This window comes from Trachypithecus francoisi, unplaced genomic scaffold (genome assembly GCF_009764315.1).
Source record: "Trachypithecus francoisi isolate TF-2019V2 unplaced genomic scaffold, Tfra_2.0 Lachesis_group1, whole genome shotgun sequence".
In the NCBI taxonomy this organism is placed as follows: domain Eukaryota; kingdom Metazoa; phylum Chordata; class Mammalia; order Primates; family Cercopithecidae; genus Trachypithecus; species Trachypithecus francoisi.
The window spans coordinates 149469992-149494771 of NW_022681454.1; the positions used below are offsets into that span (position 1 = coordinate 149469992).

Consider the following 24780-nt stretch of genomic DNA (forward strand, 5'->3'; position numbering starts at 1 on the left):
TAAAATTATAGATCTCTAAATTCTGTAATGTATAAGTTAATGCCAGATGCTAACTTTTTCCAGATCATTTGGCCTCAGAGATTTCCTTTCTTGAGTAAAATACCATTTTCTGCTTCAAAAAGACCATTTCAACAACTTGTACAGAAATAAAAACAAGTGGCAACAATTAAGCTGAATATTTAAATATTGTCAGACCAAGTTTATTATCTGCATGTACCAGATCTAATGTGGGATTGGACTCTGTCTCACTCCAGGATTTATTGAGATATTTATAAAGCTGTTGCAGCCTTCTGTTACTAAAGAGGAAAGAAAAAAAAAAAAAACTTTAGGTTACCACATACCATTTCTATTCATGCTGTTCATCCATTTATCAAGCTCTTCCATTTCAATTTCCATAACAGAGGGTGTATCTTCCTCAAAAATAGGGCTAGAAATAGAGAGCAAAAGGCTTGTTGGAAAGAAATGTGAAATGTGTCTGATTTCATTTGGAAAGAGACTAGAGTGCTGATCCTGAGGAAGATGAACTTGATTCAGTGCCTTATGCTCTAGGGAAGCCTGAGGGCTTGCCCTTGTCCAAACTATCAAACTTCAGTAGGAAGAAAGGCTACCACACAAGCATACATTTATCACAGGTCCAAAAGTGGGGTGCCCACAGGCCCAGCAAGTGGACTACAAGGGAACCCGAGAGACTGACTGCTCCCCTGAAGGTACAAAGTCAAGTCTGCAAGGCTCCCAGGGTGAGGCCCTTCCGGGGAGTTGCCACATTAAGCATTTTAGCCTTGCTTAATTTCACTTCCTCTTCCTTGGGGTTTTTGATCAGTGCCCCAGGTCAAGAGGTCACTGTCAACAGGCTATAGTTATCACCTGTCCCTTCAATTCCCAGGCCTTTCCCTCTTAGAGAAATGGAGCAATTGCTTTCAGAAATTCCCCGCCCTCACTTGCAGAAGCTCAAAGTGCACAGTCAAGGGACAGAGCCCATGGTTAGTGGAGATAGGGCTGAAGAAAGAGGGACCACCAGCTCTGAAAGCAGCATAGGCAGTACACTGTGTAGAGGAAGCCACAAAGTTTCTAAACCAGGAGGCTGCTTGGAAGGTGGGGAGGGGATGGCATCACCCCAGAACATGCTTCTGAGTGGAGGCTTGTTTTTCTCTCTCCCACCCCCCCTTCCCTCCCTCCTCTCCCTTCCTCCTGCTCCTCCCACTCTTCCCTTCTTCCTCCTCTCTCTCTCCCATCCCTGGGGGTTCTTGCTGTGCGAACTTCTGCTTCGACCAGGGATCCCCTGCTAAATACCAGCTCAAGTATCTTTCCAGGTGATAAAATTTCTAATCAGAGTAAATGAAACGACATCCTTGAAATACAACTAGGGATGGAATATTTAACTGCTATGCACTTGAAATTGGCAGCAGTCAGGTTTCTTTCCTGAACGTAGGACAACGAAATAAAGCAGATGACACACTGTCCTTGCCCAGATCACACTCACACGCTGGATAGGGTTTGGGGATGCCAGCACATCCTCCCTTAGGCTACCAGAGATCTCCAGCCCAGCCTGGGAAGCAGGAGAGCTTCGCAAGGTGTCAGAACAAAAACACCTGAAAAGGCAGCTGTCTGCCCTAACTGTTGCTGTTCACACCCCAGGTGGATCAGAAGCAGCAGGGAAAACTTACACTTTCACGTTTTCATTTCCCAGTTCATCTAAAAGGAAATGAACATAAAGGTCATGTTAGCTTTGTTCTTCTGTAACAACTTTTAATCTCAACAACAGCTGAAGTCTGCTTTACAAAGAGAGCAAAATGACATTAAGTAATGTTTTTAAAGGAGCGATCATTAACTTAGAGTTAAACAAGTGCGGATTGCCATATTGAAACTAGGTCCTAATCCCTGTGAAATCTGCTTTCTTTTAGATGTGGATGGTCAGCGGAGACCACTCACTTCAGATCAGATGTTCATCTGTCTTTATTTTTTACATCCACAAGAAGAGGAAAACAGTGGTAAGGAAAGGCAAGGGAGGGTGAAACAAGAGGGCTTTGCTCCTTGGCCTCCTTCAGTAAAATGTCCCAGATCTAAAGGTCGCTGCTTCATTTCCTGTGATACACCATGCTGAGCACTGTGGCACTGTGCCTCACTCCTGGCAGAGGATGTGGTCTCTTCCATCAAGGGCTCCCCTTGGAATTTTCCTTTTACCCCTGCTCTTTGCATGGCCGGATCCCTCACATCCTCAGGGTCCCAGCTTAAATACTCTTTCCTCAGGGAGGTCTTCCCCACCTCCTCTATATAAAGCAGGGCCCATCTTTCCTGTTGCTCCCCAGCTCAGCACCTTGCTTGCATCCTTCATAATATTGGCCACAATTTCTCATTGGTCAACTCGTCTGTTTGATTTTTTTTTTTTTTTCTTTCTGTCTGTCTCTCTTACTGGACCATAAGTACAAAGGGACAGGGATCATGTCTGTCTTACTCATTGTGGTATCCCCCCAGCTCTGAGCCAGCTAGCACAGTACCTGGTAAATGCCTAGTCAATATCAGTGGAATAAATGATTAGGTGTTAACCTCAATTGTCCAGCACTGGGGTTCAACTCATGTCCAATATTTTGGACTTAGCATAGTGAAACTTCCAAGAAGCCTGTTTTTAGTTCCCATTGGTTGAGATGAGAGTCAGGTAACTGTTTAGAAAATGGCTCTAACGCACATCAGACTCCAAATGAACAAGTGGTGAGAATCGGAGCCTGATGTCCCAGCTGAAGCCCTGTTTCATTTGACAGGAGAACCAACACATCCAGAGAAATTAGGCAATGATGTTGAGTGGATAGCATAGGCCTACTGCACCATTTATGATGTGAAAATGATTGAAAAGCAAACCATTTTGTAGGGTCCACCAAATAGTCAGACGTTTCTGATCCTTGGCAATCAGAGGCCTCCTATTGTCTGTCCTGGAGAAATGGAGGCCCTCAGTGAAGGAACACAACCAGCAGACACCTGGAACTGAGTTCCTGGAGGCAGTGAGCTGCTGTAATTTCCTGTGGGTTGGCAAGCTTGAATGGCATTGCTAATCCAGGAAAGCTGGGCACAGATGTAAGTTTCATGCCATCACTGCTTGCCTTCCAGGAGCTGCAGGCTATGTCCTCTTGCCCTCCAGTAGGAATCTAAAGCTTCCTGCAGATGCCTGACTCCTCAGAAACTTAGATGGGAAAAGGAGAATACACACACACACACACCCCACACACACTTTCTATCTAAAATATACAGGCCATTTCCTTAAGGAATTTTACTATAAATAAAGCTCCTACACAATTGAACATCCCTACAGGTGACCCATAAAGATCCTCCTGTTTTGTCACTCCCTCCTCCTCCCTCTCCCTTTTTCCCTGCTGAATAATTCCTGACTAATTTCCCGGAGAGCAAGTGGCTGCATGGCCCCACCGTTGTGGGCATGGATTTATCTTTATAATCTGGGTTCCCCACAGGCTTCAGGGTGAGCAAAAGCTAGCCTGCATGCAGATGAAGGAAAACTTTTAAAAGCCATTACAAAAGTGCTCCAGATGCACCAAATGTGAAGCTCCTGTAATCAGTATCAAAACAAAGCAAAAAGCTTTCTGTGGCCTCATCTTCCCTGCTCCATGGCTATTACCTCTGCTCCAGCCACCATGGCAACAGAAAAACATCTGGGAGGGCACACAAAGAGCAGAGCATTAAACCAGGAGGGAGACCAATTACTTGTCCTCAGCAATCAGGCTCTGCCCGCTCCACTCCACCGGCCTATGTCTATTTATGAATAGCCACCTATTCCCTTCGCAACCAGGAGGCAAATGCAGCTCTTACAAAGCTCCATCTCAACCCCCCCTCCATTCCATTTTCCCTGCAACAATCCTTCCATTTCATCTCCTCCGACCCACTTTGTCCTCCTCCTTCAGTTCCTACATGATCCCCACTTAGCCTGACAGTACCCTCCTCTCAGGTCCTCTCCTTTGTACATTCGACAGTGGGGTTGTCTGGTGGAGGCTAGGGGAGGGCAGGAGCTACAGGAGCCTCTGTCTTCCTTATCTTGTTTCCATGCTGAGCAGTGAGCAAGAGAAAGAGTCTCTTTCCAGAAGATTTACTGAGCAAGCCAGGCATCATGTAGCCACAGCCTGTTTAAAGTGGTAGTTTATTGCCAGCTGTTTTCCCTGCAGCTCTTTCAGAGAGACCTCGCACATCAAGACACTGCAGATTTAATGCCGGGAGGTCTAGGAAGAATGATAGCAGAACATCACGTTACTACACCATGTTTCTCTTTCCCTGGACATGAAACGGACAAGCCCAAAGGAAAAAGTAATTTCCAATCAGATGAAGTGTTCTAAAAGTTTTGGCCAAGTCCTCTCCCAGTGTCAGATTTAAAGACTTATTTCCTGGTATAGTATAACAGACCAGGCTCTATCCACGTGGGGTAAGAAACAGTATGTCTGCTTCTAACTTTCCCAGGGGACATAGTGTGCAGGTATCCATGCCCTCCTGTAAAGCATTTCTGTGGGAGCTTTCCAAGCAACATACTGCTCTGACCTTCCATGATAATTGTATTTTACCTGAAAAAAATCACATTTTGCTAATGTAAATATTGTGCTTTTATGAACTTTGAGCATTCAGTTTTTCTGAAATGATATCCCTCTGTTAAGCAGCTAGTGATCATGTCTATATTAAAGCATTGGCTGATAAGAGAAAAAAACTCAAATAAAACTCTCTATCAAAAACTTTCATGATAAGCCAATTGTTTTGAAATTCTAAGTTTTCTCTGTTGTGTTTTTTAAAGTTAGGCATATTTAAGGTAAAAACAATGTACCAATTCATAGTAAGGATAATGTACAAATTTGGCTTTCCCTCTGAGAGTAGATGCTCTTTAAAAAACATTCTAACATTCTTTAATTAAGTCACTTATTCAACAAACAAACAAACAGCCAGTGTGTGTTGGGCTAGGCATTGAGTTAGGTAAAGGGATGATAATAAGCTAGCACTTAGCACTTATGCCAGGTTCTGACTTTTTCTAAGTGATTTGCCTATATAAACCATTTAATTCTCACAACTCTATGAGGTAGGTATTGAATTTGCGCATTTTACAGATGAAGAAACTTAATCAGAGAGTCACAGTGCCAGGAAGTGCAAGCCAACCAAGCAGTGTATGTGGTTTGAGTCTGGACTGTCAACCTCGATGCTACACTGTCACACAACACAAATAAGACCAGTTCTTGGTTCTCTTGGGCCTTAACGGCAACATAACCCAGAAAGAAAAGAAGAAAGATAAGAAAAGAAAAAAGAAAAGAAGGAAGGAAGGAAGGAAGGAAGTCACTAACTTATGACAGTGTGAATACTGTGAACAAAGAGTGTGAACAAAGTATTCTGAGAGCACAGAAGAGGTAGTAATTAATTTTGCCTAGGGAAGGATTATTCAAGGCTTCCTAAAAACTGGACCCTAGCAATGGGGTGTGGTGGCTCACACCTGTAATCCCAGTGCTTTGGGAGGCTGAGGTGGGAGGATCACTTGAGCCTAGGAGTTTGAGACTTGCCTGAGCAACATTACGAGATGCTGTTTGTACAAAACATTTTTTTAAAATATAAAAAACTACCCAGGCATGGTTGCACAGGCGTGTAGTACCAGCTACTCTGTAGGCTGAGGTGGGAGGATCACTTGAGCTCAAGAGTTTGAGGCTGCAGTGAGCTAGGATCGTGCCACTGCATTCCAGCCTGGGTGACAGAGCAAGGCCCTGTCTCTTAAGCAAAACAAAAACAAACCTGGGCCCTAAAAAATGGGATGGCAGTTTGCCAAGCAGACAAGAAGAAAATTCCAGACGGAAGAAATGGTATCAACCAGGCATGGAGGCACCCTGAAAGTCAAGTCATGTTCTGGGAACAGCAAATATTTCAAGTGTAGTTACAGTGGAGGATACACGGGCCATGTCTGAGGTTGAGGCTGGCTCTCACTTGTAAATGGCTTTTGAACCATGAGACTTTCACAATGAAATTATGAAAAATCAATTTCTGAATTTGGAGCCTAAGAGTCCCACCATGTGTGAGTGGATACTTCTGACATCTCCCCAACCCTTGACTCCATTAGGTAAAACCAGCCATGGTTTGGGGAAGGAAATCATGACTTTCCCTGAATTTTAAAAAATTTTAAAAGCTCTGTTTGCTTTTTTTTCTTAAATAGAAAGAAGCCTCCATATGACTATGTTATTAGGAAGTCCTGAAATTTCAAGCAGTGGAGAAACATGTGTATTTCCTACTTCCTTGGAATCTATTATGTCAGCCTCTGCCATGAAAGGAAATACTCTTTGGGGCTTCTTTCCCAGCTCACATTTGCCTCAGCTGCTGGCAATGAAACGTTCCTCTGGCACAGGGACAGTGAGGGAGGCATGTGGGACAAAGGCATGGCCCCAAAGCCAGAGGTGCCCTGTGGTGGGAGTGAGGGACATAAAGTGAGTTTTGTATACATGTATGACTAAGTATTGTATTAGAGATGTTCTTATCCTTTGAGTAACTTTTTGGAAAGACTATAAAGGCTTCAACTTGAAAATTGAATCTGAGCGGAGCGCAGTGGCTCACGCCTGTAATCCCAGCACTCTGGGAGGCCGAGGCGGGCGGATCATGAGGTCAGGAGATAGAGACCATCCTGGCTAACACGGTGAAACCCCGTCTCTACTAAAATGCAAAAAATTAGCCGGGCGAGGTGGCGGGCGCCTGTATTCCCAGCTACTCAGGAGGCTGAGGCAGGAGAATGGCGTGAACCTGGGAAGTGGAGCTTGCAGTGAGCTGAGATTGCGCCACTGCACTCTAGCCTGGGCGACAGAGCAAGACTCCGTCTCAAAAAAAAAAAAAAAATGGAATCCGAGTAATTTTTACTACCACAAACCAAAAGTACCCAAGTCTGCTTTGGACCTAGAACTACCCTGATCCCTAGCACGTGATTCTCCTTGAATCAGAACTGAATACTCTCAAAGTGGGTCTCTGACTGAGGGAATTTCTATCTAATTGGTTTTCAGATTGATGTTACTAATCTTTAGACGGTTGAAGAATTTGATTATAAAAGTTAGCATAGCTTCAATGGGAACAAGAACAATGCTTCCTCCAGGACTTTTCAAGATCAAATTGGGATGTGGGGTGGTGGAGAAAATAAAATCTGTGACAGAAATATAGATGAAAGAACGCTCTTCTTGTGGTGATGACCCCAGGGCCTCTAGCCTTCCCATCCCTAACCCTAATCTGACCCACTTCTTGATCAGCCTTTTTCTTTCCCCAAATTATACAGGATCTTCATCTGGAGATGGCAGCAGCAGAAAAGCATCCCCCAGAAATATGCAGGTTCAGGTCCACACCACTGCGATAAAGTGAGTATTGCAATAAAGCAAGTCACATTAATTTTTTAGTTTCCAAATGCATAAAAAGTTATGTTTTTTCTACAGTGTAGTCTATTAAGTGTGCAACAATATTGTGTCTACAGAGACAATGTATATACCTTAATTTAAAATACTTTATTGCTAAAAAATGCTAATGATGGTCTGAGCCTTCCGCGAGTTGTAATGATTTTTCTGGTGGAGGGTCCTGCCTTGATGTTGATGGCTACTGACTGCTCAGGGTGGCGGCTACTGATGGTTGGGAAGGCTGTGGCAATGCCTTAAAGTAAGATCACACTGAAATGTGTCACATTGATTGACTCTTTTCCACAAAGATTTCTCTGTAGCATATGATGCTGTTTGATAGCATTTTACCCGCAATAGAATTCACGACTGGAGACAATTCTCACAAAACCTGCCGCTGCTCTACCAACTATGTTTATGTAATATTCTAAATCCTCTGTTGTCATTTCAACAACGTTCATGGCATCTTCACCAGGAGTAGAGTCTATCTCAAAAAAAAAAAAACCCACTTTATTTGTTCATTCAGAAGAAGCAATTTCTCAGCCACTTAATGTTTTATCATGAGATTGCAGCAATTCCATGGCATCTTCAGGCTTCACTTCTTATCCTAGTTTTCTTGCTATTTCTACCACATCTGCAGTGACTCCTCCACTCAAGTCTTGAACCCTTCAAAGTCATCCGTGGGTCTTGGAATCAACTTCTTCCAAAATCCTGTTGATGCTGATATTTTGACCTACTCCTATGAATGGGAAATGTTCTTAATGGCATCTAGAATGGTGAATTCTTCCCAGAAGATTCCTTCCCAAATTTATCAGAGGACTCACCATCTATGGCAGCTATGGCCTTACAAAATGTATGTCTTAAACAATAAGACTTGACATTCAAAGTGACTCCTTAATCCATGGGCTGCAGAATGGATGTTGTATCAGCAGGCATGAAAACATTAGTCTCCTTGTACATCTCCATCAGGGCTCTTGGGTGACCAGGTGCATTGTCAATGAGCAGTAATATTTTTAGTGGAATCTTGTATTTTGAGCAGTGGGTCTTAATGGTGGGCTTAAAATATTCAGTAAACCATGCTATAAACAAATGTGCTAACATCCAGGCTTGGTTGTTCCACTTACAGAGCACAGGCAGAGCAGATTTAGCATAATTCTTAAGAGCTGTCATATTTTCAGAATGGTAAATAAGAATCAGCTTTAACTTAAAGTCACCAACTACAGTAGCTTCTAACAAGGGAACCAGCATATCTTTTGAAACTTTGAAGTCAGGCAGTGACTTCTCCTCTCCAGCTATTAAAGTCTTAGATGGCATTTTTTTTTTTTTTTTTAAGTAGAGACAGCGTTTCACCATGTTGGCCAGGCTGGTCTCAAACTCCTGACCTCAAATGATCTGCCTCAGCCTCCCATAGTGCTGAGATTACAGGCATGAGCCACCATGCCCAGTCAGATGGCATCTTCTTCCAATAGAGGACTGTTTCATCTACATTGAAAATCTATGGTTGAGTGTAGCCACCTTCATCAATGATTTGAACTAGGTCTTCTGGATAACTTGCTGCAGCTCCTACATCAGTCCTTGCTGCTTCATCTTGCACTGTTATGTTATAGAAATGGCTTTTTCCCTTAAACCTCATGAACCACCCTCTGCCAGCTTCCAATTCTTCTTCTGCAGCTTCCTCACCTCTCTCAGCCTTTGTAGAATTAAAGAGAATTAAGGCCTTGCTCTGAATTAGGCTTAGGCTTAAGAGAATGCAGTGACTAGTTTGATCTTCTACTCAGACCACTGAAATTTTCTCTGTATCAACAATAATACTGCTTTGCTTTCCTATCATTGTATGTTCACGGAGTAGCACTTTTAATTTCCTTCAAGAAATTTTTCTTTGCATTTACAACTTGGCTAAATGTTTGGCACAAGAGGCCTGGTTTTCAGCCTATCTCAGCTTTCAACTTGCCTTCCTCACAAGGCTTAATCATTTCTAGCTTTTCACTTAAAATGAGAGATATGTGACTCTTCCTTTCATTTGAACACTTAGATGCCATTGTAGGGATATGAATTGGCCTAATTTCAATATTGTTCTGTATCAGGGAATAGAGAGGCCTGAAGACAGGGAGAGAGATGGGGAATGGCCTGTCAGTGAAGTAGTCAGAACACACACAATGTTTATCAATTAAGTTCACTGTCTTCCGTGAGCATGGTTTCAGGCACCCCAAAACAATTACAACAGTAATATCAAAGATCACTGATCACAGATCACCATAACAGGCACAGTAATATTGAGAACATTTGAAATATTGTGAGAATTATCAAAATGTAATGCAGAGACACAAAGTAAACATGTACTGTTGGAAAAATGATACCAATAGACTGGTTCGATGCAATGGTTGCCACTTCAATTTGTTTAAAAAAAAAAAAAAGCAATACCTGTAAAGTGCAATAAAGCAAAGTGCAACCAAACAAGGCATGCCTGTATTTTAAAATTCCATTAAACTTTTTTTAAAGAAAGGAATATGCATATATTCACTTCTGGAAAATTTCATTGAAATGTATTATTTATTACTTACTATTGTAAGTAGTCCTTGTTGCTTAATTTTAAAATGTCTCTGCTCCTTCTCCAATCCCACCCCCAACTGCAGGCAGGTTTTAGGATAATACTCACATGTCTGTAAAGCACTCTGAGATCCTTGGCTAGAAGGTTCTATATCAAAGCAAAGAATATTTTGTTTTATTGATTTTTCACTAACACATGAAGCAATTTTCTGGAAATGGGAATACATCAAATATTTACCTTGTTTAGTTCTTTTTCTTTTATAGTATGTTGCAAGGAATACCACAGATAAAAGTAAGACGACCAATAAAATCAAAGGGATCAACACCATCAGTATAAACTCTAACTGATTTTCATCCGGAGCAATGTTGGTAGAATTTATATTTGCAGTTAATGTTTCTGTGGCGGTCACTGCAGCAAATATGCTTGAAGTAGTCACTTCATTTGGTCTTTCAGTTTCCTCAGTTGTATCTCCTGAGTGTTCTAATTCCTCAAAACTACCTGTGGGAACAGATACAAAATTGAGATTGCCATGGAGACAAAGTTAGTATGTTATATTGTCAATGACTTTTAAATTATTCCTAGATACATTCTGTGATAAACTTGACCCATTATACCTGGGCTCCAAGCTAGGTGTGACACAGAGCATTGATTTAACATAAATGAAGCTCAAGCTGGGAGTGAATTGAACATGGAATCAGAGCTCAGAGAAAAACCTTGCGCAAAGGTAGGCAGTTTTGCATAGACCAGACATTTTAGATGCGCTTAAGCAAAGGGCATTAGGAAGCTGCCCCAGGTTAAGGGTGATGTTCCAAGCCAAGTTATGTGATATTACAGGACGTCTCCTGTAGGATATGATAATATTTTAATAAAATGTCTGAATAAATTTAAATTCACATTTACTAAAAGTTAAGTACATGCCATACAGCACTTTTAGATGTAAACAAATGCACTCTGTGTCCTAATTTTTTTTTTTTTTTTGAGGCAGAGTCTTGCTCCATTGCCCCGGCTGGAGTGCAGTGGCATGAACTCAGCTCACTGCAACTTTCACCTCCTGGGTTCAAGCAATTCTTGTGCCTCAGCCTCCAGAGTAGCTGGGCTTACAGGCACGTGCCACCATACCCAGCTAATTTTTGTATTTTTAGTAGAGACAGGGTTTCACCATGTTGGTCAGGCTGGTCTCGAACTCCATGCCTCAAGTGATCCACCTGCCGCAGTCTACCAAAGTGCTAGAATTGCAGGTGTGAGCCACCGCCCCTGTCTGTGTCCTAATATTTAAATAAAAAGTTACCTATCAATGGAAAATAATTCTTTGAAAATGAATTGACTGTGCTGGGCGCAGTGGCTCATGCCTGTAATCCCAGCACTTTGGGAGGCTGAGATGGGTGGATCACCTGAGGTTAGGAGTTCGAGACCAGCCTGACCAACATGGTGAAACCTGGTCTCTACTAAAATACAATAATTAGCCGGACATAGTGGTGGCTGCCTGTAATCTCAGCTATTTGGGAGGCTGAGGCAGGAGAATCACTTGAAACCAGGAGGTGGAAGTTGCAGTGAGCCGAGATTGTGCCATTGCACTCCAGCTTGGCAACAGAGCAAGACTCTGTCAAAAGAAGAAAGAAAGAAAGAGAGAGAGAGAGAAAGAAAGGGAGGAAGGGAGGAAAGGAGGAAAGGAGCAAAGGAGGAAAGGAGGAAAAAGGAGGGAGGGAGGGAGGGAAGGAAGGAAGGAAGGAAGGAAGGAAGGAAGGAAGGAATGTTGGTTTCCCTAATGTCAAACTGTAAGTAACTCTATTCTATATGAACCTCAGAATATATTGAAAAACCATCCTGGCTGGGCGTAGTGGCTCATGCCTGTAATCCCAACAGTTTGGGAGGCCAAAGAGGGCAGGTCATCTGAGGTCAGGAGTTTAAGACCAGCCTGACCAACATGGTGAAACCTGTCTTTACTAAAAATACAAAAATTAGCCGGGCGTGGTGGCACATGCCTGTAATCCCAGCTACTTGGGAGGCTGAGGCAAGAGAATCACTTTAACTCAGGAAGCAGAGGTTGCAGTCAGCCAAGATCGTGCCATTGCACTTCAGCCTGGGCAACAAAAGCGAAACTCCGTTTCAAAAAAAAAAGAAAAAGAAAAGGAAAATAAAAACCATCCGGATGGGAAAGGACTACTGACTTGATGACTATCTGAAAAACTTTTCCTTACCTGACTAAGCAGTAGTCATGGTAAGGTAAGCTGAAGGTCTTTTTCCTAATATCATGTAATGTTGTCTACCTTTCAGAAGGGGCCAGCTGAAGAAAATACCTTGTAAGTTATCAAATGAGATGATTTATAAGAAATTATAAGCATGTATAAGAAAGTTCTTCTAAGGTGAAAGGAACTATGCAAATAGAGAAGTCAGCTGCTTTAAACCACACTCTGTGGTGTAGGTTAGGCAATTACTGCATAGAATGATCGAACTGGACAATGCAGAGCCAATTCAATAGTTCATCTATCTTCATAATCCCGTAACAATGGAGTCGTCTGATTTTGGTTGAAACAAAAATGTTTGGTCACTGCTATGAATGGAATGTTTGTATTCCCCTCTAGTTCATATATTGAAGCCCTAATCCTCAATGTGATGGATTAGGGCTAAGAGGTGAGGCCTTTGAGAGGTCATTAGGTTTAGATGAGATCATGAGAGTGGGGTCCCTGTGATGGGATTAGTGCTCCTACGAGAACATAAGAAAACCAGAGTTCTCTCTCCTTGCCATGTGTGGATACGGAAAGAAGGTGGTGACTGCAGGCCAGGAAGAGAGTTCTCACCAAATACTGAATCTTCTAGCACCTTTGATCTTGAACTTCCCAGCCTTCAGAACCGCGAGAAATAAATGTCTGTTGTTTAAGTCTCGCAGTTTGTGGTATTTGAGCTAAGACAATAAGAATCTAATTGTGTTGATTGTATGAATAAATACTTCAGTCTCCCACAGCAGGGAATTCATTTGATAATCCCTTTAGTAAATGCAACCCCAAACCATCAGAATCAATTACATACTGCAGAGTAAACTCACCGGTGTTTCTCACATGTATATGCCAGAGGCAGGATTGAAAAAATAACTACCAAGTTTTGAAGAGAGGAGGGGCTTCAACATGGCTGACTAGATGCATCTGGCACTCACCTCCTTCACAAAAAATAACAAAAGAAGTGAGTAGACAAGCTACATTTTGAATTGACCATTTAAGAGAGAACACTGGAATTCAACAGAGTAGTGACAGAAAACACTTAAAGCAAGGAAGGAGAGGGAAATAAGACATCCTTCTTGGCTGACAATGTTTGGGAGCCTGGAGAAGCTCCCCAATGTGGGGAAAGGGTAAGTGGTCCATATTTCCACTGCAGACTCCTGCAGCTTAGCTATGGGAGAGCCCCTCAACGATCACAGACCCTGAGACTAACATTGAGAGCTGCCTGTAGACTGTGCAATGGCATTTCTCCAGAGAGGGATCTTATGCGGAGTCTCACACACCCCTGAGCCCTAGTGGCTGCAGCACAGTGCCGCTGTGAGGGCCCAGCCCCCACCAGACTGTATCCTGCCCTAGGGCCCAACAGCCCCTGCATCTCCATGTCTCTGGAGCCCCTGCCTGCAGCCACCACTGCTGCTGGCTGCTGCCGCCAGGGCCAAGGTAAGAGCCACTGGCAGCACCCCTTCCCCGATTCCCGGCCAGCAGAGGGGCACTCACACATGTTTATGTGCCTCAAGGACAAACTCCACTGTTCACAGCTAATTGCTGCTATAAACTGCTGCTGCTGGGGCCAAAGCATGAGCAAAGCATACCCCTGCCCCAGCTGGCTGCCTATGGTTGCTCCCACCGAAAGCAATCCCATCCTCCGCAGTAGTGGGCAGCAGTGTAGTCACTGCTGCCTTCACCTGAGCTTTCCATCAGCAGCCTGGGGATTGCTTCACTGCTGCCTTTTATAGCCAGATACTGCATGCACCACCAGAGAGTCAAAGAACAGGTCTGCATAGGCCTGCTCTCTCCCAGTGCAGTACTTGAGCGTGCCACTTGGGGCCTGGTGATTGCCCAGCCCAGTTCAGTCCATCACCACTGACACAACAGCATTCCTCCCAGAGACCTGAGGTTGGGACTACCCATTGTGCTGCCACCATCATAGTTGGCATCCACCCTCATGTACCAGCTACAGGCCTGGGGACTGGCCTGCCCAGTCCATTGCAACCACTGCCAACACCAGCACAGGTACTTGGGACCCAGAGTGTTGCCCTGCCAACACCCACACCAATCTGCCTACCTGCCTGGTTAACCACTACCATTTCTAGCACCCAAGCAAGACACCTGGAGGCCAAAGAACCAGCCTGCCTGGACACACTAACACCAGTGCCAGTGTATGCTGCCTCAGGACCCAGGGACAGATATGTCCAACCCACCTCTGTCACCACTGGGGCCCAAAGGCTGGCCCATCTGGTATCCTAGTCCCCAGCAAAACTTCGCCACAGCCTCCACTAACAACCATATCCTAAGCTGCTGGGGAAGCCACGGATACTACTGACACTGGTTCCAGCAAAATAAATCATATGAAGACTACACTAATGTACACGCCCAGAATCAAAGCCAAAGCACTCTACCTAACCAACATCATCGGAACACCTGACTTTCATTGGGGAGAACTGTTTCCTCCTCTATGAAAGTACATTCAGAGGCCGGGAACAGTGGCTCATGCCTGTAATCTCAGCACTTCGGAAGGCTGAGGCAGGCAGATCACCTGAGGTCGAGAGTTTGAGACCAACCTGACCAACTAAAAATACAAAATTAGCCAGGTGTGGTGGTGCATGCCTGCAATCCCAGCTACTTGGGAGGCTGAGGCAGGAGAATTGCTTGAACCTGGGAGGTGGAGGTTGCAGTGAGCCAAGATCACACCATTGCACTCCAGCCATGAGAGGATACAGAAAAACAGTATCCGAATTAGAAAACAATTCAGGGTATGAATGAGAGAAGTTCACCAAAGAGATAGAGATAATAAAAAAGAACCAAACAGATTCTGGACTTGAAGAATTCATAAAATAAAATACACTTGAAAGCTTCAACAATAGACTAAATCAAGCAGAAGGAAGAATCTCAGAATTTGAAGACAGGTCTTTTGAAATAACCTAGTCAGATAAAAATAAAGAAAAAAGAATGCAAAAAGCCTATGTGACATATGGGATACCATAAAGCAAGAAGGCAAAGAGAAAATGAGTGTTAGAAAACCTATTTAATGAAACAAGGCCAGATGCAGTGGCTCATGCCTCTAATCACAACACTTTGGGAGGTCGAGGAGGGAAGACTGCTTGAGCTCATGAGTTCAAGGCCAGCCTGGGCAAATGGCAAAATCCCATCTCTACTAAAAATACAAAAATTAGCTGGGTGCCATGGCATGCTCCTGTAATCCCAGCTACTCAGGAGGCTAAGGCAGGAGGATCGTCTGAGCCCTGGAGGCAGAGGTTGCAGTGAGCTGAGATTGTGCCACTGTACTTCAGCCTTAGCAACAGAGCCAGATCCTGCCTTAAAAAAAAAAAGAAAAGAAAAAGAAGACCTATTTAATGAAACAATAGATGAAACTTCCTAAGTCTAGCAAGAGATTTAGACATCCAGATACAGGAAGCCCAGAATTCTCCAAATAGATACAATTCAACAAAGGACTTCTCCACAGCACATTACAGTCAAATTGTCGAACATCAAAGACAAAGAAAGAATCTAAAATTAGCAAGAGAAAAGCATGTAGTCACCTATAAAGGAACCCCTGTCAGACTAACTGTTAATTTCTCCACAGAAATCTTATAGGCCAGGAGAGAATGGGATGATATATTCAAAGGACTGAAAGAAAACAAAACAACAAAAACGCTGTCATCCAAGGATTCTATACTCAGCAAAGTTATCCTTCAAAAACAAAGGAAAACAAAGTCTTTCCCAGACATACAAAAGCTGAGGGAATTCATTACCACTAGGCTGGACCTAAAAGAAATGCTTAAGGGAGTCCACTGAGAAGCAAAAGAACAATATCTATCATCATGAAAACACATGAAAATACAAAACCCACTGGTAGAGTAAACACACACACACACACAAGAAAAAGACTAAAATGTTACCACTACAGAAAACCACCAAACCATAATAAAGACAAGTAAGAGAGAAAGAAAGGAACAATGGATAGACAAAACAATCATAAATCAATTAATAAAATGAGAGGAAGGAGCCCTGATATATAAATAATAATCTTAACTGTCAATGTATTAAACTGCCCACTTAAAAGATATAGACTGGCTGAATGGATTTAAAAAACACACAGACACAACACAACTACATGCTGCCTACAAAAAACTCATCTCGCCTATAAAGATACATATAGACTGAAAGTAAAGGGATGGGAAAAGATATTCCATACAAACAGAAGCCAAAAGCAAGCATGAGTAGCTATACTTACGTCAAAAAAACAGACTTCAAGTCAAAAACAGAAGAAATAGACAAAAAGGTCATTATATAATAATAAAGTGATACATTCAGCAAGAGAATGTAGAAATTCTAAACATATATGCACCTAACACTGGGAGCACCCAGATATATAAAGCAAATATTATTAGATCTAAAGGGATAGGTAGAGTCTAATACAAGAGTTGAGGTGTGTGGGTAAGAGCAGGGGAAGAAGAGAGGGTGGTTAATGGGTAGAAACATACAGTTAGATAGACAGTATAAGTTATAATGCTCCACAGTAGAGGAGGATGACTGTAGTTAACAATAATATATTTTATATTTCAAAGTAGCTAGAAGACAGGACTTGAAATCTTCTCAGCACACAGAAATGATAAATACTCAAAGTGATGGCTACACCAAATACACTGACTTGATCATTATAGATTCTATCCATGTAACAAAAAATACACATGTGCCCTATAAGTATGTAAAATATTATGTATCAATAAAAATCTACCACTTATTGATCTCTGCCTTCTGAGTTAAGTGGCTTTGTCCTACATTTACAGTAGTCCCCCATTATCCAAGGGCAACATGTTTCAAGGCCCCAGAAGATGCCTGAAATTATGGGTGGAACTGAATCCCACATACACTGTGTTTTTTTCTTTTTTTCTAAACACACCTATGATAAAGTTTAATTTTGTAAATTAGGCCCAGTAAGCAATGAACAATAACTAGTAATAAAATAGAATAATTACAACAATATACTATAATAAAAGTATGTGCATGTGATCTCTCTCTCAAAATATCTTATTGTACTATACTATTTTTGGCCACGGTTGACCATGGGTAAATGAAACCATGAAAAACAAAACTGTGGATAAGGGGGGACTACTGTATATGTCTTTAAAATTGGGTGAGTCAATAATGTATTCACATATATGTTAAAGCCTTTGATATGTCATATATCAGCCTGGACTAGTAAATGACATTTGTCTTCCAGAAAACCTCCTCATTAAAATGATTCTGCTTGGAGAGCTACTGCAGCCAGATCAAATAGCATCTTTCACTGGTGACCTCAGCCAGTGAAGACTGGTACATATGGGTAGGATGAGGTTGGGTGTGGGGTGGGGAATGGTGGTGGTTGGTGCAGCTGGTGGTGATAATCCTTATACCTAGAGATCAGTGAACCTTCCTTGAGTATCCAGACCCCGTCCCCCCTCACTTTACTTCTTTTGGTTACTTCTATGAATACTGTAGCTGCTGCTAATATTTCAGCATCTATTTTTGAGAATTTACTAAGAACCAATCTCTGTGCTCTGCCTTGTACCCGGATTATCTCATTTTGTCCTCACCATTTTTTCAGATAGACACTAGGGCAGAGGTTACACAACTTGCCCAAGATCACAGAGCTCACATGGAGGAGTGATGATTTGAAACCAGGGGGCCGATGGCAGAACCAGAGCTTATAACCCTCCCTCAGGGTTTTCCCTCCCTCAGGGAGGAATGCAATGCTTGCAAATCATAAAGTCTGGCATAAAGTGGTGAATGAGAGGGAACCTCCTGCTCCCATTCCTCCGCCTATCCTAGGAGGTGGCTGTCTGGCACAAGGCAGTACAGAGGAAAGGGTTCCCAGAAACCTCGGCTTTACTGGGGCTCTTGCTAAGGCTCCTCAGCTCAGATGCGCTCCCGGCAAAGCTGCCCAGAAGGACAGGGTCTTTTCAGCGCCTCTCTGAGGAAGGTGAATGAAGTCCCCAGAAGAACACTTTGCACTCTTAGTCACCATTTGACCCGTGGCCCCAGGAAGAGAGAAAATAGGAAAGGAAACAAGCTAACAAGAATAATGGGGACATCTAGACAATCGGGAATAAAAGAGAAATGGAAAGAAGCACACCAGATGGTCCTGGCCTGTGTACATTTACTTTTCAGCATGAGACAATGCTGTTCACAGGTGGCCCTTGGTGGTGGAAGGTGGAGTTAAAGAGGCTGAAAGTTCTCTCTGCAATGCCCACCTTCCACATGCCCTCACATATGTTTCCCGCATTAAGCATCATTTGCTGTCTCAGATGCTCTAGTGGCTATTTAAATAAATGAGAATCAAGGGATTGTTCTTGTTCTGTCTCTCTCTCTCTCTCTCTCTCTCCCCCCCACCCCGCCCCCGCCCCAACTCTAAGATAGCTTCAAAATAATAAATAACAGTAACTGGGATGTATTGAATGCTAGCTACTAGGATAAACATGTGCTATCTAATTCGATCTTCCCAACTTTATTGTCCACATTTTACAGATGAAGAAACTGAATCTTGAATGTCTTGCCCTGGGATGCAATCCTGTCATTTACATCGTTAATTTCTATTGGGTTTTGAAGGTGCATTTCCTCAAGCATAGGTGACAAATAACAGATGAGGGTCTGGACATAGCTCGGCCACTTCGTACTTATAGAATTTGGACAATTTACTTTTCCCTTAATGACTTAATGCTCTAATCTGTACAACTAAGGAGTGATCCCCAACGTCCCACCTATTTCCGCATCTCTGTTGATTCCAAAGTGTCTACCTTGTTTTTAAGTAAAGTTTTTGAATAGGTAATCTGCACATGGTGCTTAGTTCAGAAAGGAAGCTACACTACCACGCTTTCCCCAAGCTACTCAGTTTCCTTCCCCAGAAGTAACCACCGTTTCTGCTCCTTTGAGAGAAACTCTATGCATATACAAGTATAAGTATTGTTTCCTGTTTTCTCTTTTTAACACAAATGGTAGCACAATTTATATACTTTCTGCCCCTTGCTTTTTTCACTTAAAATTTTATCTTGAAGATCATTCCACAACCGTATAGAGAGCTTTTTTTCCCCATTATTTGAATGTATTATAATCTATTCCTATTGATAGAGATTTAGGTTTTGTTGTGTTTCCAACAATACTGCAATAAACCTCTCTGTTCATCCCTCAGTTTGCACGCAGGCAAACGCGTTCTACAGTGTATCTAAAAATGGGGAGAGCATGAGAGGGTGTTAGGTGCAGGGTAAGGGGGCACAGCATCAAACTACTCTTGGTGGTCTGATCTGAAAAATTCTCTAAGACAACCCTAGTACTCCAGTTTTCACATAATGAGAATTGGCAGAAACTAAGGGAAGTACCGAGTGTGCAGGGAGTCTGGGATGTCAAAGGGAGGGAAGTTGAAAACACTGGGGACTGGTTCTAAGAGTCTGTGCAGGGAGGAATCAGATGTCATCAGAAGGGGGATGGCAAACAAAGACGAGCCATAGAATCAGATCAGCAGCCAGGAGCGGGTTGCCAAGGTGACAAGGGTAAGAGTTAGGTAGAAAATCAGAAGTGTACAACGACAAGGTGGAAAACAGAGGAGGTGCCAAAGGCCATAAAAGTATGGATGTAGAGGGCAGCTTGAGGGATTTTACCCAAAAACATGACATTTTCCCCAAAAACATAGTCCCTCCCGTGGCCTATGGGTTAATAGCCACTCTTAATCCAGTGCACATGAGGCCCCCTAAAACCACTGTACAGCCTCACACAACCCTTGTGGGGCTACAGCCTTTTTAAGGAAACACTTACTAAGGCCCATAATCATCCACGGAGATTTCCTGCGGGCGGCATCCTGGGATTCTTGGGTGAAAGTGACCTGTTACAACCTTGGGAGTCCAGCCACCGTGAAGGAAGGCAGAACTCTCTTTCAGGAAAGAAGTCTGGAGATGAACCCTCCAGAACATGCAAGGGTACTTCCTGTGCTGCGCTCCAGAACTCCAAGGACGTAACCATGGCATCGCGGAAGGAAGACAGGATTTGAATTCAGAATAGCTGGGCTTGAGACTGGCTGCTGCCCTCTGCACCCTTGGGGCCTGGGAAGAATTCCTTCCCTCTCTAATTCTCCATTTCCTAAAAGTAAAAAAAGTAGGCCTTCTGCTCTGTCTAGCCCATAGTGTTTGCATGAAAGTAAATGAAATAAGAACTGTGAAAATGCTTTAGGAGCCATAAAGCACCACACACAGGCCAGGTATTTGTGTCCTTGTTATTTCCTTCATCCATCACCTGTTCTTTCTCCCATCTCTGTGCTTGCCTGTTTCTCTGCTGTTCCCCAGAAGGTTAATCTGCCTGGTATAACTTCCTCATTTTACTGCTGCTTTACTTCCTTATCTAAATTTGGGCATATTTCAGGGTAAAAGAGGTGGGGCTAGAGGTAAAACTAGCAAAGCTGCAGAAGACAGGGATAGGACGTAGGGTGAGAGGGCAAAGAGAGAGGCATTAACAAGCAAAAGAATAGAAGAGAAGAAATAAGGAAGACAACATGTTTGAAGCAGAAAGGTGTGTGAAGATCAGTCTTGCGTGGCTTCACGCCCTGCACGGGTGTGATCACTGGGTGTGAGGGCCGAGGCTGGTGGCCTCATAAGCTGCAGATTTGGCAGAAGTCCCTCCTGTTAGGTGGCCAAGTCACAGTCATCTCAAGTGACCCCAACACAAACTCTCTCAGGAAGTCTCCCTCCGTTTCACCATTTATCTTTCTCTGTGCTCAGATAATGTAGCATTTTAAAGAGATAATGGAAGTGGTCAGTCATGCGAATGATGAAACTAAGCTGCAATACTTCACTTTATTGTTAATCCAAAAATCTTAAGATCACTCGATAATGAACTGCACAGTGTACAGAGTCACCTACAACTACTTATTGACAATATTCACGCAAACACATCTGGGACTCATCTTTCACACATCTGGTGAGGATGTCTGGGGAAATCCTTGTAAGTGGGAAGAAATGTTTGAGGTAACGCCTGGCAGCCCCAACAGCTGGGCAGCACAACGTCCCCATTATCGCTGCTCAGGGCATCATCACTAAATGGAAATGACTCTGCTTCTCAGGGAAGCAAACTAGCTAACTTCTCTTTTTCTGAAAGTGAAACAAATGTGCAACCAACACGTACGTGCACTATTTACAAGAGCAAAGACATGGAACCAACCCAAATGCCCATCAGTGATAGGCTGGATAAAGAAAATGTGGTACATATACACCATGGAATACTATGCAACCATAAAAAAGAATGAGATCATGCCCTTTGCAGGGACATGGATGAAGCTGGAAGCCATCATTCTCAGCAAACTAACACAGGAACAGAAAACCAAACACCAAATATTCTCACTCATAAGTGGGAGTTGAACAATGAGAACACATGGACACATGGAGGGGAACATCACATACTGGGGCCTGTCGGGGGTTGGGGTGCAAGGGGAGGGAGAGCATTAGGACAAATATCTAATGCATGCGGGGCTTAAAACCTATATGACGGGTTGATAGGTGCAGCAAACCGCCATGGCACACATATACCTACGTAACAAACCTGCACATTGGAACTTAAAGTAAAATTTTTTAAAAAGCTTAATTAACTCAAAAATATGTTTAAAAAAAGTGCAACCAAGCTCTAGCTTTTAAAGTTAAAAGACGAAGAAAGTATTATAAACTGACTGAAAGACTGTCACACTAATAATACAATGTGAAATAAAACAATGACAAGAGAATGCTACTAAACTCAGGATGTCATGAAGTATGTTGGACCACAGGCAGATGCCCCATTCTTTCATTTGTCAATTATGTGAACTCCATGCACCAATTATTTAAACAATTTTACAGTTAAGATGGTGAAATGAAAGAAAACATGTCAGATGTCAACGCTTCAAACTCTTCCCTGCTTTGTGGAGTAACTGACAAGTTTGAATTTCAGGATGATCAAGAAAGCAAACCCAAAAGCCTGACTCCTTTTCATTCTCTCCTGTACCTTGGTATACAACGAAGAGCCTTGATGAGCATTAGGAGGAGGAGAGAAAAACAAACCAAGAAGTCTTCCAGTGGTTCTCAGCCTAGTCTGCACATAGAATCACTGAGGCATCTTCCAATAACCTGATGCCCACACCATACTCCAAACTCATTACATCAAAATACCTGAGGGTACAGCTTCTAGGGAGGCTGAAGCAGGAGGATCACTTGAGTCCAGTCCAAGGCTGTATGGGCTATGATCACACCACTGCACTCTAGCCTGGGTAACTGAGCAAGACCCTGTTCTAAATATCAATCAATCAAAATATTTAGGGGTAGAACCCAGGCCTCAATAATTTTTACAGTTTTCCTTGTGGCTCCAGGCTGCAGCTGAAGTTGAGACTCACTTCTCCAGACCCTGCCCACTTCTGGCCTCCCCTGAGCCATACCAAATCATTCCCTGTCTTGTTCTCTATGCTCCTTGGTGAAATTGAGAAGAATCAGAGGTCAAGGAGTTGGATGCCAAAGGCTTGCCTAGCAGCTGCCAACTCTATCACCAGAACACAGTAGCTTAAAAATCATCACTGAAGTCTCAAGAACCCGGAAGAGTCTAGCTAGGACACACTAAGAGAGTACTGTGACCATCACACCTTCCCGAATAAGTCTGAATTAGAGAGATGCATGCCAGGATTTAAACCCTGCATATCCAGAAAATGTTATTGCTAATAGAACAACTATCAGCAATAGCTTTGGTTGGTGCTTTAAGCCAGTGGTCCTCGAACCTCAGTGTGTATTGGAAACACCTACAGGGGTTCTTAAAGCACAGACTGCTGGGCATAGTCTTATACTTTCTGATGTAATAGGTCTGGAAGGGGGCCCAAGAATTTGCTTTTTTTTTTTGAGACAGGGTCTCACTCGGTTGCCCAGCCTGGAGTGCAGTGGTATGAACATGGCTCACTGCAGCCTTGCACTCCTGGGCTCAAGCAATCCTCCCACCTCAGCCCACCAAGTAGGTGGGACTACAGACGTGCACCACCACGCCTGACTAACTTTTGTATTATTTGTAGAGACAGGGAGTCTCACTTTGTTACCCAGGCTGGCCTCAAACTAATGGTCTCAAGCAATCCTCCTGCTTCAGCCTCCCAAAGTGCTAGGATTACAGGCATGAGCCACCAAGTCCTACCAGAATTTGCATTTTTAGCAAGTAATTAGGTTGTGCTGATGCTGCTGGTCTGCAGGTCATACCGGTTGAAGTTGCTCAAACAATCTCATTTAGCTGTGTCTAATTATCAGTCACACCTGTTGTTGTTCTCCACATTTACTGTGCATCAGCATCACCTGGGAAGTTTTTAAGCCCTAACTAAATTAGTTATTTGAGAATATCTGAGGGGGTGGCCTGGGTAACAGTATTTCTTAAAAGCTCCCCAAATAACTGCAGTAAGTATGTATGTTAGGTTGAGAATTACTGAGTTAAATAATAACTGAGTGGACTTTATTTTAATTTGCCATTGTTCATGAAGACAGTCCTCATTTGTTTTAAATGTGATTAGAGAACCCTACACAGAAGCCTTTGGGAACAACATTAATGGAGTATGCACCATTAAATAGTTTAACTCTTCAGTTGATCTCTTTTTAAAAATCAATTGTTCAGCATCTGTGGAATCTGATTGTGATGTGGTCAGGAACAGAATGGGACTAAAATGAGAATAACCATACCAGACTCTTCAGGACACAGCCTGGCTGTGGGAGGCTGACTGTGTTTGCATAGAGACACTAACTGCAAGTGGATGGATGACATCACTGGGACACTGTTGCTCATGGACCACAGACAGTGGTGCTGGGACACCAATGCTCACAGACTATAGATGGTGGTGATGGGACACCATTGCTCGTGGACTGCAGACAGTGGTGCTGGGACACCATTGCTCATGGACCGCAGACAGTGCTATGAGGACACTGATATTCATGGACTACAGATGCTGCTCTGAAGTGCTCTGCACTTTTCTCTAGTTCACTTCATTTCCAAATGATACTAACTTATTGTTTATTATCTGGAATTACTTCATTTGTATGGTTGTCTGCCATTTGTCTCCTTCACTGTTTAGAACGTATCCCTAGCACCTGCAACCCCATCTGCTGTGTGTGGAAGGAATGACTGAAGGTAATGTCCAATAGGCCTGGTGGGTCTGTGGTGAAATAGCCAGTCACGCTCTCACGTTTTTCTCCAGAGTCTGATCTCCTCCTTCCCCTAACAACTTCCTTTCAGTCATACATACACGGTATATCTCCAGTCACAAAGAAACAGAAATCTAAAGTGGTTTTCTCTCAAAAAGCTATCTAAATTTTTCAAACATACTAGGGAATGGAGGAATTGCTTAATAACAACTTATGCATCCTAAATGATGAAATTTCATGTTTATAGTTTTTTTGGCAGGAGCAATGAGGGTGGTTCACACATTTGCCACCGTGTAAAGTTCAGGTGACTTGATTCTCTGGGAGCAGGACTCAAGGAGAGGAGGGATTGCTGTTTTCTTACAAGCTCAGTTGTTCTGCATATTTGCCAATTTTATTAAGTGAAAGTCTTCACCTAATATGTTTTTTTTTCTGACTAATTTACTTGAAGAAGATATGGACAGAATAAATAGGTGGTTGAACAGATACAAGGCAGA

At 43.0% G+C, this 24780-nt stretch overlaps 1 protein-coding gene across 3 annotated transcripts in view; it reads right to left on the bottom strand.

Annotated features, from left to right (window-relative positions):
* Positions 1-24780, bottom strand: part of TMEM154 (transmembrane protein 154) — a 54210-nt gene that overhangs the window by 17012 nt on the left and 12418 nt on the right. Inside the window, exons 2-5 of one of the 3 annotated variants that reach the window (XM_033215499.1) lie at positions 10162-10418; positions 10033-10071; positions 1665-1692; positions 342-427 (exon numbers count right to left, since the gene is read on the bottom strand). In XM_033215499.1, coding sequence (XP_033071390.1) covers positions 342-427; positions 1665-1692; positions 10033-10071; positions 10162-10418 — 410 coding nt within the window. Of the gene's footprint in view, positions 1-341; positions 428-1664; positions 1693-10032; positions 10072-10161; positions 10423-24780 lie in introns of all 3 variants that reach the window. The other 2 variants (XM_033215500.1, XM_033215501.1) reach the window with 2 other exon arrangements.